This window comes from Pyrgilauda ruficollis, unplaced genomic scaffold (assembly GCF_017590135.1).
Source record: "Pyrgilauda ruficollis isolate IOZ18807 unplaced genomic scaffold, ASM1759013v1 scaffold2, whole genome shotgun sequence".
Classification (NCBI taxonomy): Eukaryota; Metazoa; Chordata; class Aves; order Passeriformes; family Passeridae; genus Pyrgilauda; species Pyrgilauda ruficollis.
Genome location: NW_024519206.1, coordinates 13,525,130 through 13,544,038, shown reverse-complemented (window position 1 = coordinate 13,544,038; position 18,909 = coordinate 13,525,130). Strand labels below are relative to the sequence as shown.

At 39.7% G+C, this 18,909-nt stretch overlaps 1 protein-coding gene across 1 annotated transcript in view; it reads left to right on the top strand.

Moving 5' to 3' along the window:
- The window catches only part of SCRN1 (secernin 1), a 38,028-nt gene that overhangs the window by 12,446 nt on the left and 6,673 nt on the right, over positions 1–18,909 (top strand). Inside the window, exons 3-4 of the mRNA XM_041466338.1 lie at positions 10,670–10,851; positions 15,913–16,115. Of these exons, the coding sequence (XP_041322272.1) occupies positions 10,670–10,851; positions 15,913–16,115 (385 nt within the window). The remainder of the gene's footprint in view (positions 1–10,669; positions 10,852–15,912; positions 16,116–18,909) is intronic.

Sequence of the window (18,909 nt, the reverse complement as noted above, 5' to 3'; positions counted from 1 at the left end):
CCTTATCAGATTGTGGAGTACTTGCTCACTTCACTCAAATTTCCTGAGTAGAAAATGACAAGACTTTTTTAGAAGTCTGAAAATGAAACTCACAATGTAACTTTTTTAATTGGAGAAAAATCCATGACCTCTACTTTTTCCAGCTGACAGGCAAAGCTGTTCACATCTCAGATTCCTGCACCATGTAGTCAATTGATTTACTTTTAAGGGAAAAATATCCTGGCTAACTGGAACTGGAAGCTAATTTTCAGAGTTTGTCATGTGCCAAATGAATTATTCTCATTCGTAGTTGTTGTTTGGCAATAATGGGGCCTGGCTATGCTACACAGGTTGAAAAACAGGTAGCCAGAAATCTGGGACTTGAGGAGCTTGTCCTCTAATAAGAGAATGTGAGAGCAGGAGAATGAGAGTGCTCAAGCTTTGTAAGCCAGACTTAACTCTTGTACATGCCATTGGCTCTGTTGGCATGTTCTGCAGCTGAACACCTGCATCATGGTCAGATTTTAGTGCTGTGGCTTTTGTCTGAATCCAGGCTGGATGTGGAGTCCTGAAGCTGGACACTGATGTCAAGCATGCAGGTTGAAAGAGACCCTGCTGGAGGTTATTGTAATTGTAGTCTTGTCACTGCAGCCTTGTTTTAATGACAGGAGAAATGAAAGGATAAGCAGATATGGAAGAGTGAAGCAAAGGGACAAATGAACAAGAAGACAGGAAGAGGGGAAAGTGTAAAGTGAAGGTGGAGTGAAGAGTGTGCGGCACCAGAAGGAAAGACAAGGATCTTTGCGGGCAGTCATTTTATCAGAGGAGACAGAGCCTGATGCAGCAAAAGAACTAATTAACAGCTTTTAGAGTCCCAGGTTCTTGCTCTGTCTGGCAGCTGGGAAAGCAGAACCTGTGAGGTTCCCTGCATTCAGCTTCCTCCTGCCCCTGTGGCTCTGCAGAAGGCTGAGGACAGGAGGTGTTCTGCACCAGGCTGATGTCTCACATTTTTTATGGATCTAGTTGCACTTACTCAGAAGATATCTGAAGGCCAGTGCCAGTTTTAATGCTGTTTTTCAAATGGGATGACTTCCAGATTTCAGAGGGTTTGGTGCTTTTCTTTCTAACAATTAATGTTCTCTTAATTCTTTTTGCTGCCAACATCTAGTACAACTTGTTCTTTATTAAATGGTTTAATTTTGGATATAAAGAAATCCCCTCCCCCAGGAGCACTATGCACAGTTAAGTGCTGTAGCACCTTGTAGACATGTGCTGGCATATGTAACACAAGTGTGACAATAAGACAAGAAGAAAGCTTCAGAGCAGTTTGTTTTGAAACACCTCTTCATGGAACAGGAAATGAAAAAAAAAAGAAAAATTCTGTTATTGGGGAAGAAGAACTTTGGAAAGCTTCTCTGTTTTGTACCCTTAATGGAGAATAATTTGTAAGAACTTCCTGTAAGAGTTCTTGATTCTTTTGGTCTCTTTGCCCCATATCTTACTCTTTGCTGAGATTGTCATAATTTGCTGAAGCATATAATTAAGCCATATAAAATCTATTATGGTTTCTCTTTCACACCATGATTTACTGGTTTAATGCCTTTTTTTAGAATTCAGTCATGAACTCAGCTCTTTTGCCAGACCTTTTAGAAGCAGGAAGCATAATTCCTTTTCATAGCACAACACAGTTTGTAGGTTTAGTCTGCCAACAAGGATCTGCAAGCATTCTCCTTAAATAGTGATTTTTTTTTTTTTTTAAATCAACGTAAAGTTTGTTGCAGTGTGCTTTGATGCACTTTTAGATGACAGACTGGAGTGGGCTATTTTTTTGTTCTAAATTAGGGGCTTAAATCCTAATCAATGGATACTTTGGCTTCTGCTGGTCTAAACTACTACACAATTCTTCCTTAGCTAACCTAAGGTTTTTCAAGTAAAGTTGTGTACAGCAACATGCAGGCTCCAGATGTTTGCCAAAATTCTTCCTGTTTCCTCCTAGCACAGGATAAAAACATCATCATTTTCTCTGAGAGCAGTGCAAGTAATTGCTTATCACTGCCTCTTCATCACACTCAGCACTAAGTATTGTTAATGTGTTTTTCTTTTTTTTTTTTTTTTTACTCGTGCAGAGTAAGCTGGTTAAAACACAGAACTGATTTTACTTGTTTTGTTAGGTCTAAGGTAGCTGTCTGGTAGCTTTGCAAAATCGTTGTGTATTGGTAGTGAGTGGTACCTCAAAGTCAAGAAAAGCTTTAAGGAAAGGCTTGAATACAGCTGCTTCCCTTGTTAAGTATCAGCCATGCAACACTATCTACCTTTTAAGCAAACTTGTCAGAGCTAATTAACTGATGGGGGAGTGGAGTGTCAAAGCTTCTATAGGTAGCTTTGACATACTCAGGGTTAATACTTTGTTCTTTAAAACCCATGAAAGCTGCCAAGACTTCAGTTATTGTTGGTGTATGTTTTCTTTTTTACTACAGCTTTCCTTCCCTTGCACTTCGTAAAACTAACTAAACAGTTCTTAGAAACTAAATGTACAATATTTACAAATGGAAAAATGTGGCTGATCAATTTCGCACTACAGTTTTTCTAAGTCAGTAATTCTTTGTGCCTCTGCTAGATTTTTCTTCTCATCCATCCTAATGTTTGGGTTTCTTTTTTCCAAATGAGCAGCTTTTCTCTCCATTCCATATTGTATATTTGCTTTGGTTTCTTTACCTTCACTGGACAATGATAGTGGACTTGGTTTTCATTATGTTCTATTTTTTTGCACACAGTGTGGTTTAGTGTGTATCAAATTGTGATTACCTGAAAGTGGCTGCCACTCATGTTCTGAATTTCTGTTAAGAGGTGGTAATAACATGGGTTGTCCCACAGAACTCTGTCAGGGAGTTTGTATCCTCTTTATTTCCTGTTTCTGTTCTGGGCTGCTCTTGTTTGCAACTGTGATAACACACAGTGGCTCACAGTAATTCAGTGAGATTGTTGCCACAAAGGAATCAGGAGGGCTGTGCTCTACAGCTATCAGTTTGTGGCAGGGTCTCAAGGGAACTCGGTGAATACTGCAAGTCATTTTCAGCCTGATCTTTGTGGCTCAATCTACCAGACAAGTAACCCTGCAGCTAGCTCATCAACATAATTCCTTCCCTCCACGTCAGCAGGTTCCCAAGACCCTGAACAATGGGGCTTTTCATTAAAGGCCTCTTCTGTGTATGTGTGTGAAAACTTTCTCAAAAGTTTGTTCTTCCCTTGCATTGCAATTTTGCAGGGGCAGATGCTGATCACCCCTCTTCCTTGTTGTAGTGATCAGCCTACTGGATTTGTGTGTGCAGGTGTAGCATTGTTCCCTTAAGCATAAATAAGGTCCTTTTTTGAATTCCTCTGCTAAAAGTGTGTTCTTTTTTTTTTTTTTTTCCCAGATGTGGATTTTAAGAATTTGTCATGTTAGTGAGAATTAAACTGCAAGCCCCTCTGTCTTACTTTTAAGGTAGATTTTACTTACTAGATTTCTTTTATTCTCTAGTAACCTGCTGTGATTTTCCTTCTGCTGAAGAAGTCTTGGCTTAATGACGTTTTTGTGGATGAATTTCCCATGTGGATTATTTTTTTCCTTTAAGATCCACCTTCCTTTCCTCTAATTTGACCTTATATTCATGATTTCAAAATAGTCATGGTTTCTTGCTTTGCTATAGAGCTGTAAAAGCTCTTTCACCTTAACACCCTGTGACTTCTTATGGAGGAGTGGAAAGGGGAAAGTAGAAATAGTAGGCTAGCAAAGAAGTCTATAAAACTGTGGAATATTAAAATTTTTCTATTATGTTGGTATTAAACACAGATCTGGGCTAAAAGCCAGCCCTCTGTGGGGTAGGAAGAATTTTCTTGTTCTCTAAAACATCATGATGTAGTTATGCCTTAGTTATTGTTTTGTTTTACTCTGTTGGCCTTTTTTTTTTTTTTTTTTTTTTTTTTTTTAAATGGTTATCATTCTACCTCCCCTTACTCTGGGTTTTCAGAGGAGCAGTAAGATGTTTTTCTCTACATTGGTCTGAGGACTGCGGACATAAAAACTCACCTAAAGGAAACTGATGGGTTCCTGCCTGGTGTCACAACATAATATAAAGCTTGGAAAGCAGACTTTGACTGTATTAAAGTTGGCTTTGTATCACCTGGTGATCTTAATCCTGGTGTTTGTAACATAACCACCAGGCATCACATCAGTGCTGCAGTTCAGTTCTAGGGTGCTTTAGTTCCCCTTTTTGCCAGTTATTTGGGTTTTCTGCATTGTGTCGTGGGCAAGGTGTTCAGAATCTGGTAACAGAAGTCAATCAGCAGCAGGATCTACTAAGAATTTTCTCTTTGGGAAGCCTCCAGGTCAGACTGGCAGTGCTAACTCACAGTCACGTTGCTGCAGGTGTGGATGTCAACCTGGGCACCCCCAATGGCACTGCCATGGGAAAGTGGTGCCTGGCAGGGAACCTCGATGAGACACAGCAGTGCTTGTGCCTGCGATGGAGCGTTCTGCTTACTCTGTGTAGAGAAAGGAGGTTTTAGCCTGAAGATCTGCAGTTCAGAGGTGGTTTAGGAGCTGCATTCCTGCCTCTCCACTGAGACACGCTGCTGTCTGGTCAGAGCTCACCCTGAGACTTCACACAGAGGTAAAGGAGAGGCACCACACAGGCAGACAGCAGCCAAGAAAAGAAACTGGTTGCTGCCTTCAGCTCTGTTGCTTGGCTAATGTGAGTGTTTTCTCTCTTCTGCTCCATTGCAGGCCACTGGCCTTTACACTAATGTGTCTGACTTTGCTTTGTGGCACTGCGCTCAACCCGGCAGCAGTTCAGGGGTACAAGCCAAAATCTCTTGGATGTTTCTGCCCTCTCAAAGCCTGTTTTTACTGTGGGAGTGTTGCTTGTTTGTTCTCTTCTACCAGAGCACAACCAGTTGGCTTGAACTATTCTCTTTTTGTTCTTAATCGTTTTAATTCTCCTTTTTAATTGTTGCAGACAGGAAGAGGAGGGAAGCATATTAGAATTGTGTGGGGCAAAAATCTGTCAACTCTTCCATCTTGACCCAAACTATTTAATTGTGTCAAGACATATGAGTGAGCAAGTATTTCAAATGCCTAGGATATCCAAGAATTCCAAGGATGTCTCTGTGATGGGCTCTTTGTGGCTTCTTTGAAATCTGTTTCTTACTGTTTTAAAACATTAAATTAATAGGCTTCATCCACATTTCAGTTTTACTTCTGCTTATCACCTGGGAGACTGCTAAATTTGTGTCTTGAAAAACAAGAGGTGCATTCTTGACTGCTAAATCTACTCTGACATATAGTGTCTCCAGAGAGTGCTCTCAGCCTTGGGTGCCTTGCTGCACTCTGTGGTAATTGATTTGTTTAAAGATACTTAAATTTCATTTTGCAGAGCACTTTCCATACAGTGGCTCACATGCCTGGGGCTCCTTGGTGGCTTGATAGAGTAGGTTAGAGTCAGTCAGAGGGTGCAGATAGTTTTGCTTTTTGTCAGGGGAAATGTTTAGCTTTTTCTAGCTTCTGTAATTTTTTTTCCTAGAATAAAATCTATCACCCTTGCACAAGATAGAGATAAGATTCAAATTTTATAGTTATTGGTTGCAATGAATACAAACAGCTGGGAACAATATGCAAATACAAAGCATATGTAAAGTGCACTAGGGTCTTCATAAAAAGTGAAAAAAACCTGTTCTTAATATGAAGAAGAAAGAGACACTTTACTGTGGCAGAAAATGGCTTTTCTTTCTATTTGTACAGTTAGTAAATGCTTTTATATCTGGCTACAATGTGAGGACACAAGGAGTGTCCTCAGTGTGTGTTTCTGAGAGCTGGCTACCTGAGGATTCATCCTACTGCTGGAGAGACTTTGTTCACTGTCCTGGTTTGACCATGTGAGCACCAGAATTGGGCTGTCTACTTGAGAGGTACCTAGGCTGGATTTACCCTGGTGCATGGCTGTCCCCTTCACTGTGGCACAAGTTCTGCTGCTGCAGGAGATGTCATGGCCATGTTTAATGGGTGTGGTAAAATCATCCAGGTGTCTTGCACTCTGTACCATAGTTCTGCTTACTGTGTAAGCAAGCAGTGGTAATAGCATTGGCTAACCACCTCTTTTGTATTGTGCACTACTGCTTGCATGTTTCTCTTTCCAAGGAGAGGTTATTCCCACTTTTTTGAGCTCTACTAAATTTGTTTCTGTAGATAAGCAGCAGAAGAATTGTCTGTAAAGCTCATTGCTAGGCACATCTGCAATAGATAGTGTGAGGGGCTTCCCTGAACAGCTCCATCCTGGTTTTCCAGATTGCCACTTCACCATGAAGGGAAAGCCCAGGCAGCCCATGTCACCTGTGGAATCAATCACCTGTCTATCCTTTTCCAACCAGGCTGTCAGTCTCAATGTCTTGGTGCCAGGGAGGCAGCAGGCTGTGAGACTGCCTCAGCACGTTTTTTGCACTTCTCTTTTGGAAGGGGTTAAAAAAGCAGGCATTGTGCAACTTACTGAATTGCTGCAGTCATACAGATATTTTGCCTTTTTTCAGATACGTGCTATGGTATGGCAGTGCTTGAAGCAGTGAAGCAAAGAGTTAATGCCAAGTTCAAGCCAGAATCTGATGGCAGGGAAGGGGGGTTGGCGTGGGATCTCTTTTGTATCTGGAATCTTAATGGCCCTTTTCAAAGATCATTTCTTTCTAAAGCATTCCCTGACTATTGCCTTTGTTGTCCAGGGCTGAAGCCTATGTGATTTCATTGATATTTCATAATGACCTGACTGACAGTGCTAGGAATTGGGCTTCTGCAGCCTTGGTACAGTAGAAACTGCACAATAGTTTCTTTTCATTAATGAAAGAAGAAATTTCTTGTGCTTATGACTGTCCTGTCTAGTTTTGGAATACCTCCAACTTATCTGCATGCCCTAGCTAGGCTGGCACATACATTCGTGCGTTGTGCTATTCTTAGAACTCCCTTGATAAGATTTTCTTCTTGATACTGTAAGTGAAATAAAAGAAGTATCATTAGTTCCCAGCCTGTTCAATTTTCTTTAAAGTTGTTGGCTGCATCTCTTGTGCGTGAGGTCTCTCTTTTCCACTTTTATATTTTCTAATGGGAATTTACTGTCACAGGGCAAGATTCCAGCTATGCCACTTTCAGGGCTTGAATTCTAGAAAATCAATGGAGCCTGACACCATTCACTCTCAGCCTTTGCCACCAAATTTGTCAGTATTTTCTGGTTTTAGCATTCATACTCAAAGAAAAATGTTAGTCCAGCTGAGGCTGGACATTTCAGGAATTTTGAAGAGAGGGTTAGTGACAAACAGCATCACAGCAGTACCTGATGCCTGTTTTATTTGTCATTACCTAGTTTGGCCCAGTGCTCAGTGGAACAGGCTGCTCTGCTGTTGTGCTGGAGGGATTTGCCAAGTCTGTGGGGTGAGGAGGGGGGAGAGGGATTTTGGAATTTTTGCCTGTTTTTGAAATCCTGTCATCATCCGAGCTCCTGTTTCTAGAGATCTAGTGGCCAGTGAGGTTTTTTTGGTGGATAGTGCTGTCTTTCCCCCACTATTTCCTTTTAACTCTTGAAAGGATATGTCCTGGTTTCTGTGGAACAAGAAGCAGTGGTTTGCTGTGCTGCAAATCCAGTGTCTGGCTCTAGGTGACCTACCTTTGCAACTTATGTGTCTTGGCTACAAGTGGATAGCCCAGTTCCTCTTGTTTCTTGGGAAAGCGTTTTCTGATGTTATTTTAGGGGGGAGATGGTGAAGTTATGAAGCTTTATGTTTAAAATTAATAATCTACTGTCAACTCTGGACCCTACTGTTTTGAGAAGCTCATACCTATTATTATAAATATGAATGAAGCTCCTGCCTTAATACATAAATCCCCTTGAGTGCCCACTTTTATGCTTACTGGAGTAAATAATTATAGTAGGAAGGTAAAATGTCATCAAGACTTATTCAGCAGTCAATAACCATGACAAATGAATAAGAATCAAGTCAATAGTAGTTTTGCAAGACCTGTCAGCAACTGTCAGATTGAAATGGTTTTTCTGTTATTTAGGTCTTCTGAGACAATTTATATAAATAAGGCAAGGTGTGAACATCGTCCATGTACCTGAGTTATTGTATGGAAATGGAATATAGCATGAAAATATGCTCCATGTTCACTTCTTTCTGGGTTGGGGGACATAAAGAAGCAACATTGAAAGTGACAGCTGTATTTTGAGGTGTGTAGTGCTGCCTGTGGATGTTTTCTGGCCTCTGATTACATAGTTACAAAACAAACCCACATTTTTTTTCAGAATGCTCTGGATTCCTGAAGCAGGAACAAACAATTTCCTCCTTCCCTTTTCTCAACTGATACCACTAAGATCTTTGCAATGAATAGCGGCTTTGGTAGTGCTTGCTTTTGGAATGAGACACCAAGTAATAAGTGATTGGTAGCAAGGATAGCCTTGCAAATACATTTTGCAGAGCAAAGGCATTCAGCATTTTTTTAGCTTAACTATCACTTTTCAGAGTGTTATCATTTTTCCTTCTAAAAAATCAAAGAGTCAGTGTAAGCAAGCTTGTATAATGGGGCTATTCAGCCAGAAAATGCTATGCAAGTGTGGGTGTATGGAGCACTGGAGTCTCCTCCAGGCTGTGTCTAGTTTTTGCTTTCTGCTGTAGGACTGAGAAGGTTCATGGGTGGCTCTGCAGGATGGCTACAGGCAGCTGACCACCTGTGACATGTAGGGGGCTGAGGCTGCAGACCTGGGGCCTGAGAGCTGCTCTGGTGTTGTCTTCACATACAATCCTCCCCTGCTGCTCCAGCTCCGCTTTGCACATCCAGCAAGTACAGTTATTCCCTGTTCACACACGTATTTCAGGTGCTTATCCAAACAGCACTGACCTGAAGCTCTGAAATAAAATAGTGCAGAATGTCAAAAAAGAGATTTGTTTGCTGACAGCTCAAAGGGAGAGGGGGGAGTTTTGATGAGAAATGTCAGCTATGGCATGGCTTAGTTGCACAATGAAGCAGAGGGTGAACTGTATAAAGAGTTCTTATTAGTCAGATCTTAGCTCCTGGACAGTGCCAAATGTTGTTGCACCTTGATAGATGAGGAATTTGCCTCTACAAAATCAGAGTGTATTACTGTATAAGCAGTTTGGTCAAACAGCCTGGTCAAATATTAGGGATGTTCTCCTAAAAATACAGCAAGTATTTATCCCTGACAGGATCTTCTTGCCTAAGCCTGTCCTTAGACTGAAAGAGTTCACTGCCCCTCTGCTTTGTGGTGTTTTGTTTTTTGTTTTGTTTAGTTTTGACCTATTTGCACACATTACCTAATGAAGGTGGCAAGTTCATTTCTTGTATCCCTCTTGCATGGTCAAAGTGAAGGACTCTGAAAATGCCATTTCTGACCAAAGATAGTCTACTACATATTTTAATTGCATGCTAGAGGAACTATTACTGCAAAAATCATTGCTCAAGACTGGAGGCTGAAGGTGATCATGCTGTATAATCCTTAAAGGCAGAAAGAAAGGCTAGGAAAAAAACAAAGCTTCTTAAAGCTCTGATAATTTTGGACTGATTTCTTTGGCTTTAGATTTTATTTTTGACACAGGCAGGCAAACAAGGCAAATAACTTTTAGTCCACAAGTCCTTTCTGATGATCCTGTTTACTTTGATATACCTGATCAGATATTCCTCCAAAAAACTGTTGCAGATTACTTCCTGTAAGGAAGATGCTACAATAGGAACGCTGGACCTTAAGAGATGCCTCATAAATACAGACAACTTTAGGTTTCTCAAAAGCAAATTCTGCAGTTTGATCCGTGAAAAACTTGATGTGAACTTAATAGTAAAATGTAAAGCCCATTTCTTTGGTTTTGGTTTGCACAAACCAATAATAGATCGAGCTCGCATCCATGCTGTCTGGGAAAACAGTGCTTGTTTTGAAGGCAAGTAAATGTATTTGAAAGGCAACATAATTTCTTTCTTCCTTGCAGTTACTATGACTTCCCTGCAGCCTTCCTTTGTGCTTTTGACTTGTCAGAGTACATTTGCAGACACCTAATTAAAGTAGACCATTTAAAATAGTAAAACCACCAGTTTAAGCAACAGCAATACCCATGTTTTATTTCCATGACTGTTTATCAGAGTGGTTTATTATACCATCTTTTCAAGGCTTGTTTTTTTTCCTCTTTCTACTAGTTGTCTCTCTGTTGGGGCAGCTGCAGGGGAGGCAGCAAGGGAGAGGAGGAAGCCTTCTAATGTATTTTGTCCCAGTCACCATTGTTACTCTATGTATGTAATAAAGCACTGGAGATGCTTAGGGAGGTGGTAGAATGGCTTGATTTTGTTACTATGTGCAGGTATAATCTGTGTTTTACTAATGTGACTGCACAGTCTGTCTCCTGCTGCTTTCCACTAGCACTTGGGTCCTGCTTGTCTCTTGGAAGCCTGCAAGCATCAGCACATGTACTTTCCCAGCCTTATGCAATATAAGGATGTGAAGGTTCAAACGTGACACTTAAATGTTATTTAAACAAGTTCCTTGTTCATTCACAAAGCATGGACCTTTTAAATAACGTGTGTCCTTTCTGTACATTGAAGTCTTGTGTTGCTTCAGTCACAGCAGTAGATGCAGTGATTGTTTAACTTTCTCTCTCCCTGCTGTCTCTGCAGTGCACGTACATCGAGATCGAGCAGGTGCCCAAGACTCACGCTGTGGTGCTGAGCAGGCCCTCCTGGCTTTGGGGAGCAGAAATGGGAGCTAATGAGCATGGAGTGTGTGTAGCTAACGAAGCTGTCGTGACCAGAGAACCAGCTTCTGAGTCTGAAGCCCTGCTAGGCATGGATCTTGTCAGGTGGGTGTCCTGCTGAGCTGTGACCAGCCTGTCATCGTCAGCCTCAGATGATGCTGGTACCAGGTAACAGCTTTGTGGTGTTGGCATAAGGAGATTTTAAAACAATATAAGCAGGCTAGGTAGGGCTCCAGATACAGCTGAGTGAAAACTTAAAATACTTGCAATCTGAATTTAGCTACCACGAATGTGCCAATTTGTTGTGGGTTCACTCAATCTACCTTGTCTACCTACCCTACAGTCCAGCAGTGGCTATTCTGACAGGGTAAGAGATATGATTACATTGTTAGTAAGGAACTGCTAACTAATTTGTAAAATCACATTTCTGGTGTGCCTTTCATTCTCCTCCACTTTACAACAGCCTACTCTGTCCTAAAAAGCTTATTCTGGGCTTATAGCCAACTGTAGGCATAAACAAACTACTATGGCTTACTTCAGCCCATGCATTCCAATGCAAGCCATTGCCCTTATTCAAAGGCTGGCACACAAACTCCTGTGAGTCTGTTCATTGACGGCTGCCTGCCCAAAAGGCTTGTGCTGCACTCTGAGTCTCAGCCTGCATGCTGATCTTGTGGTGAAGGGAATTTAAAGAGGCTCGGGTGGGGAATGAAAGCTGAAAATGAAAGAAGATAGAATGTGCAAACTTATTACAAAGAGAAATGAAGCAAATGGACTCAATTCAAAGACCAAACAGGACAACAGCTGCATATTTAAGTAAATCAGTCTTAGACAAAATAGTCCTACTGGACTTTGCCCTAGGATACTTACTGAAGCAGTTACAGGTGAATTCTCATTTTTCTTGAGGACTCGTGAAAATTGGGAGATGTTTCGGTTGACTGGAAAAAGTTAAATCTTGTGGCTATGCTTAATATTGTTAAAAAGAGTTGTTGTAAACCAGCTGAACCTCAGTTCCTGAAGGGGAAAAACCTCAAATATCAAGGAGTTGGTAAATGCACAGTAACAACTGGTAGTCAAGAAAAATCCCGTCAAACCATTCTACTTTACTCCTGCAATGAGTTAAGATATTTTATAGATAAAAGGATAGGAAATAGATACCTTGACTTTTAAGATGGTGTTAAAACTTTAGAAGTTATTCTTATGAGCAAGCTGGGAGGCATGAGTTAGAAGAAATTGTTGTTAGGTGCATAGCTGCCTGAAACTGTAACTGTAAGTGTTCTCTAACATGTCTCTGCAGAAATAGTGTCTGCTTCCAGCTACCACAAATCAAGAGGAATATGGGCCAATTGAAGAGAATGCAGCGGAAATTGGAAATGTGATCAGAGAGCTATAAAATCTGACCAATGACAAAATTATGAGGGAATTTGGGTTAACTTTCTCTTTGGTATTTTCTCTAAGCCCTGTATATACTGAAGGAATCTGTAGAGAAGCTGTACCTGGGAGAACTAGTACACTTAATTGCATCAAAGGAGGCTGAGTAAATGTGAGGGGTTGTTTAAGTATAGAACAACCTTTTGTGAAGAAAAGGACTTAGATGACTTTCTACTTTTATTTTTTCTGTCCTACCACAGTCCTTTTGAATCTTCAACAAATCATTGGTTTGAATGTCCATTTCTACTTACTTTTTACTCAGTTATTACATTCTCAAAGGACTGTTTAACATTGAAATATATATGTTATCCAACAGCTCTAGATTTACCCACACTAGCAAATCAGGACATACCAAAGTAAGGAGGCACTGCCACAAACTACAAGTAATCAACTCCTGTGGGTGCTGCTCTCCCCTCTCTTCCTTCTCACCTGCAGAAGAAATTGTAGCTCAGATGCAGGGAGAGGGTGCTTCAGGCGAGGAGAACCAGGGATGTGTTGTTACCATCTGCTGCTTGTTCCAGCCTAAGTGATTCTTTCTCTGATTGTGAAGACTTGGCCAGTTGAATTAAGTGTGTCTATTTCATGTCACCCCATAGAACAGAGCACAAAATCGAACTCTGTAGGCTGCAGTGAGCAGCTGCCACCAGCTCTGCCTCTTCAAAGAGTATCACAGCATGTAAGAACACTTGAATGATTCTTAACAGACTGATAAAGTTTGTGTGATGGACTTCAGGGTTAGAAGTTGGTCCTATTTCATGCAGTTAATCTAAATGGAGAACATGGACCTAGTCACGACATAGAGAAAATACGCTGCAGTACAAATTCCTAAAGAACCATTTGTTTCCCCCCCTAGGCATTTATTTAAAAGCTGATTTTTGAAAGCTATACCAGTATTGCTGCATTAGTTAGCTTATCAGGATTTTCTTCAGGTATTCTTCCTAGCTGCCTGCAGTTTTGGTTGGTGTTTTTTTTTTTTTTGACGCACAGTTGCAACTCTAAAGCACCTGTTCACTTGGGAAAGCATGTCCTTCTGAAGAGTTCATGTACTGTTTTGCTGACAGGTTAGGTCAGCATTATCATAGAAAAGATAAATATGGAGAAACTTGTAAATTACACCCTTATTTTTGCATTTTTGTCTTAATTTTAATCCCTATGTGTTTGTATTATTTATTTGTTCTTTCATCACAGGTGCAATAATTTTTTCAGAGCCACACAGAGATGCCAATCTTGGCAGGGAGTCAAGAATGCTCTTTAAGATGGTATTAATTTGTTTACCATTTCTCTCCTTAGAGACCTCAAAACTGAATAAAGTAGAATGTCATCAAGTATGTTAGTTAATTTGGAAAGCCTGCATTATGTAACTGATAGGTGAAGTTGAAAAGCTCAAGATAATATTGTTTTGACAATATGACAGCATATTGGAGGTACTTAGGCAGTGGATTGTACTAAATCACTGCAATTTTATTAATAAGTAATTCAAGCTCTCATCTGGCATTGAAATTGCTTCTAACTGTTCTTCCAGCTCACCTTGATGGGTACTCTGAAGTGTGTTAGTGGGAGGATTATGCTGTGGTTGCCCAGGACACTGATGCTGAGATAATTGACAAGATTTAATTTTGTGGAAATGAGTTGTGTGGTTGTTGTGTAGGATGGGTTTTATCCTTTTATTTTTTTTCCTGTCCCTTGTGACTGACAGATAGGAGCAGCCAAGCAAAAGCGGATCCTAGACCTCTACTTAATGGAAATAAATGTAACATTGGAGCCATTTATAAAAAAATAATACCTAAAGGGTTCTTCTTCAGCCTGAATCCCTGCTGCGGTTTTGACAGCGAAAGCGGGACTGTAACCATCTCAAATGGAAAATTTCAGGGAGACATTAAAGTTTTAGTGGGATGTTATGTCTCTTGGCAGGTTTTGATCTAATTATAACCTAATGGTTTTGGTCATTAACTGGGGAGAAGGGAGCAGATTATCACTGAATCTAGTGACTGTATGGTCACCAAGGTAGTTTTCAGTCCATTCATTTACCTGTGGCAGGGATTGCTTTTAGGGAACAAATAAGACATGCTTTTGGACTGGCTTTTAAATTGTGTCTCTGGTATGTGCAAAGACTGGCATAGCTCTATTGGTATGTGCAAAGACTGGCATTGCTGTATTGTCTGAAAAAGCAATTGCACCAGTGATGAAAAGAATGAAGGAAAAGCATAAATGCAGAAGGACTAAAAATGGAGTCACCGGTACAAAACAAGTTTCAGCTAACAAGTTTCAGCTAAAAGATGAGAGGGAAAGACCCTATAAATGCAAAGTAAGAAGATGATGGGGGAGGAACTGTCACTTTAAGTTAAGCCTTAAAATTCTAGTTGGCTCTTGGCTCTTCTTTGTCAGTTAGTGATAAATAGATGCTGCTGAGAGAGATGCAAACACTGCTTTCAATAATTCAGCCTAAAACAAGGCTAATGGTAGCCAAGTATTTAACAATGCAGAGCCACTGCAGAGAAGTACTGAGATCAACAAATCTGTATTCAAATTATCAGGACCTGATTTGTTTACTGTAGTTTTTAGGAAAGAAACTGAGTAGTGTTTTCTTGTCCTTGTCATGTGATTTCAAGAGAAATGGAAAGAGCTAGCACAGATAGTACTTATGTCTGAAAAAGTGATTTTCTCTGAATTATCCATCAGTCAAAATTATTTTGTCCGTAGAGCAGTTAGAGAAAGACAAACACAGAGGAAAATATTAAGGTGACAAAACAACAGAGAGAAATTTTGGACTGATCCAGGTAACTCCCAAAGGATGGAAGCTGGATACGCTGTTGTTTGAAACACTGCATTTCCTCATTACCAGTAATTGGATTTTGGAACCAGTGAAATCGTTTGCAGTTCTGATTTCAACTTCTGGTCACTGCTTTTGTTGTTGATTCAATTAGGGCTGTAAATTATATCAAGGGATTATTTAATGCCACTTACTCAAGGCAGGATACAGTCATTCCCTATGGCTTTGTAAAATTTATTACCACACCTCAGTTTGCTTTTCCATAAAATACCCTTGCTTTGCTTCAACTTCCTTTTAAAATTCTTTTCTTTCAGACATGTGGTTGCTCTTACTTCTGACAAAAGCCATATCTGGTATTCAAATATTTTTTTTGGGGAATCCTCTGCAGGAGCTCTGAAGTATGACTGTGCAAAATGCTTGTCTTTACAGAATGTAGTATGCATATAAGGATAACACCCAGTTTCCATGGTCAGCCAGAGCATTGGGAAAGAGAGGTTGTAGAGAGGCTGTAATATTGAATACTCCTTCTCTTTTTTAATAGCTGGTAATATTAATTTACAATTTACCACCCTTGTACAGAAAAGTAACCTTGGTACAGCTGTTACTTAAAAAAATACTTGCAAATTGTCCTTCAAATGTATTCTGCCTGAGGAGGAGACAAATAGAGCACTGCATGTTTACAGTGCAGCTGAGATCATTGGTTGGTAACTGGACTTCTTAAAAAAACCTAAAAGCCAGCTATGATAGGTTTGAGAGTAAAGAACCAGCATAGAAAATCAAGACTAGAAACAAATAATTCTGTAGCTCATCCTTTAGTAACTAATTAAAGCAAGAACTCTTATATTAGACATACTAGGCACTTAAATATTTTAAACTCAGATGAGTGCTGATGTTTAAAAATCATAACTTAAGGAGATCTTATGTATCATTCCTCTCTGAATCTCTGTTTTACCCTTTGCTTATAGACTTGGCCTAGAAAGGGGTGCAACAGCTAAAGAAGCATTGGATGTAATAGTTGCTCTGTTGGAAGAACATGGACAAGGTGGAAATTACTATGAAGATGGGAGTTCATGCCATACTTTCCAAAGTGCATTTTTGATTGTGGACAGAAATGAAGCCTGGATACTGGAGACTTCTGGAAAGTATTGGGCAGCTGAAAAAATCACAGGTCAGTTTAGAACTCACAGCAAATCCTATTAAAAATAGCGGTAAAGAGTTGTCTTGGAAGAATTGGTCTTAAAGTCAGTGAGTTTAAATAAGTGACTAATGAATGCAAGTGTTTGATTAAATCACCAATTTTAGTTTTCTATATTTGTACTACTCTGACTTTTTTATGTGTTGATTTGCATTTGCTGATGTGACTTAGCATTTTCTGCGAAGATGGAGATTTTTGCCTTTATGCATAAACTATGTAATAATCATAACTTTTATATTTGATAGGTGTATTTTCCAAGATTTATTTTCTGTTGGAACAGGTCAGATGGTTATTTTGATGGAGTTCATGCCCAGATTATTACTTACAAATCTAAAATATTGTGAGGAAAGGATAACCATTGATAGTTTTAACAAAAGGGCTTTTGTCAGGTGATAAATTGAAAGGCTTGCTGGTGGTGGTTCCTTTACTGAAACAGATATACTCCCTTCATATCCCTGTTTTTTAAATGATGCAAAACAATAATTTTCTGCTCTTTAAATTTGTAAATGGTTTCTTTTTCTGTACGTGTGAAGCCAGAGCTGCCAAACTAACTTCTAGAATTCATTGGCTTAGTGGATGAATTTAGTTAAAACTTTTCCAGTATATATGGATTGCCTTAATGTAATATGGTTGTTTAAGGCCTCTATTTAATTTAGTCTCATCTTAATTTTGGAGGGATTTTTATTTTCGTAACAGTAGAGCTTTTTAAAATGTACTCATGTTTGAATGAAGTGAAAATTCAGAGTGTTCAAGAGGACTTTTGTCATCCATGACTTGAGCTCTGACAGATCCATTCAATTTTCTCCTCCTTTCCCCCTAAATCATCAAAGGTAGGAGATAGCAGATATGGGAAGGAGCAAAGAAATATCACCAGGCTGTGTAATGTGGTGTGATGGCCTGCTGTCAGTCCCTGCCACCAAACAGGAATAACAGAGGCGGCATTTTCCCAAGTAAAGCTTGCGTTTTAAGGATACCTACAGGTTACCTGGTACGAACGGATACCAAACATGGAGGAGGGAAGAGTGAACATGCTGTCCTGATGAAACCCCAGTTCTGGCAAGCAGCTGACTCCTGAGGTTCCTGGGATTATGCAGTGACAGCCTGCCTTCTTCTCTTGACCTGCCTGCCTGATACTTGAACAACAGTGGGTTTTATTTAGCAGTTTTAGCTGCATCAGCAATACATAACCTTCACATCCTCCTTCCCAGCAAATGAACTGTTGCCTTCATCTGCTGCTTGCAGCTTTTTGAAATGATTCTGCAGCTCTGTTCTGGTTTCTACTGGCACATTGCTCTTCAGGAGGTCCCTGTGAGCTGCAGATAAGTAGTTCCTCCTCCTGCAGCCCTGCAGGAAAGGCTGCTGGCTATGTAAGAACTCTATATTTCATACTTTGTTCAGAGGGGTCTTTTTTGCAATCATAAGTGTGCCTCTTAAGCTTTCAAATGTTGTTAAGATGGGGAAAATGTGTCATTCCCCAGTGTGAAGGCATATCTTTTCCTGACTATCCTTAGAGTTCTAATATTACTGCTGCAGGACTGTAAAGCTTATAGTGAGTGTTTATCAAGCAACTCTCTGAAAATAATTTAAGAATAAATACTTCAAACTCCTTTCTACTAATGTTCCTAAGTCTCAGTGGAAAAAAGTATTTGATTTTTTTTTTTTTTTTAGTGGTAGATCAAATCCACAAAATATTATTTTGTATGAGTTTATAAATGTAATACTTAAAGAGCTCTTAAAGAGCGGCTTGCCTAGCTGGACATGAATACAAATATCCTCATCACTCAAGTAAAGAAAATTTCCTGAAAAGTATGCTGTTTGAAAGGGTGAATAAGAATAGGCCATCAGTGACCCTAGTGTAAGTCAGAAGTGGATGACAGGGACTTTTTTGCAGAATGATGCACAGAATTTCCTGAAGTTGTTACTCATTATTTAAATTGGACGCATGGGACATTGCAAAAGCAAGCTAACTTTTTTGGAAGGCAGTATTAAAAACTTCCACAACTACTGGTTTTGTTTCTGTCTAAGAAATTATTTGTGCCAAATTCCAGAATCTCTGTTTATTTTATTTTATAGTTTTACTTTATCAGCTCTTTCTCTGGCTTCCAATACATTTGCTTTATTCTCTCTGAGGAATATCTGCAGCAACCACTGCCGTGCTTTGGATATATGGTTATGAGCACTGCAGTATTTTTGATAAAAGGAACTAAAAAAAACCCAAAACATTCAGTATTCTTTGGAGGCTACTTACACATTCTTTTTACTTCATGCCACTTTAAAATTTAAGATAAAAGAATTGTAATTTGAACTTATCTTGCAGCTTACAGTGAAACTGTTTCTCAATTGGGAAGCTTAAAGCAATTATAATTATTTTAAAAACATTTTCCAAATTCTTAATTTTGAAGGGCAAGGAAGGTTCATTAAATGCAGCTCTGCTGAAATATATTTTGAAATCAAGTTAGATCTCAAGCCTTCTTGTGTCTGTGGGGAATATGCCATTAGAAAAAAAGATTAGGTGCCTTTGGCACTTGGATACCACCATTCCTTTGTGGTCAGAAGGTGTGAGGTGTGGATTGTGAAACTGGCATTCTGTCCAAATCCCACTGTTAGTCGCAGGTGTCAGTGTCTCAGCAGGGCACAGAGGACTGAGCTCTGCAACCTGCAGTGATTGGTAATTCTGTGTATGTGTCATTACACAGTTACACAGCCATGCCAAATGTACATACTAACCAATGGATTAATTTGTTTCCTAATTGATATGACATTTTCT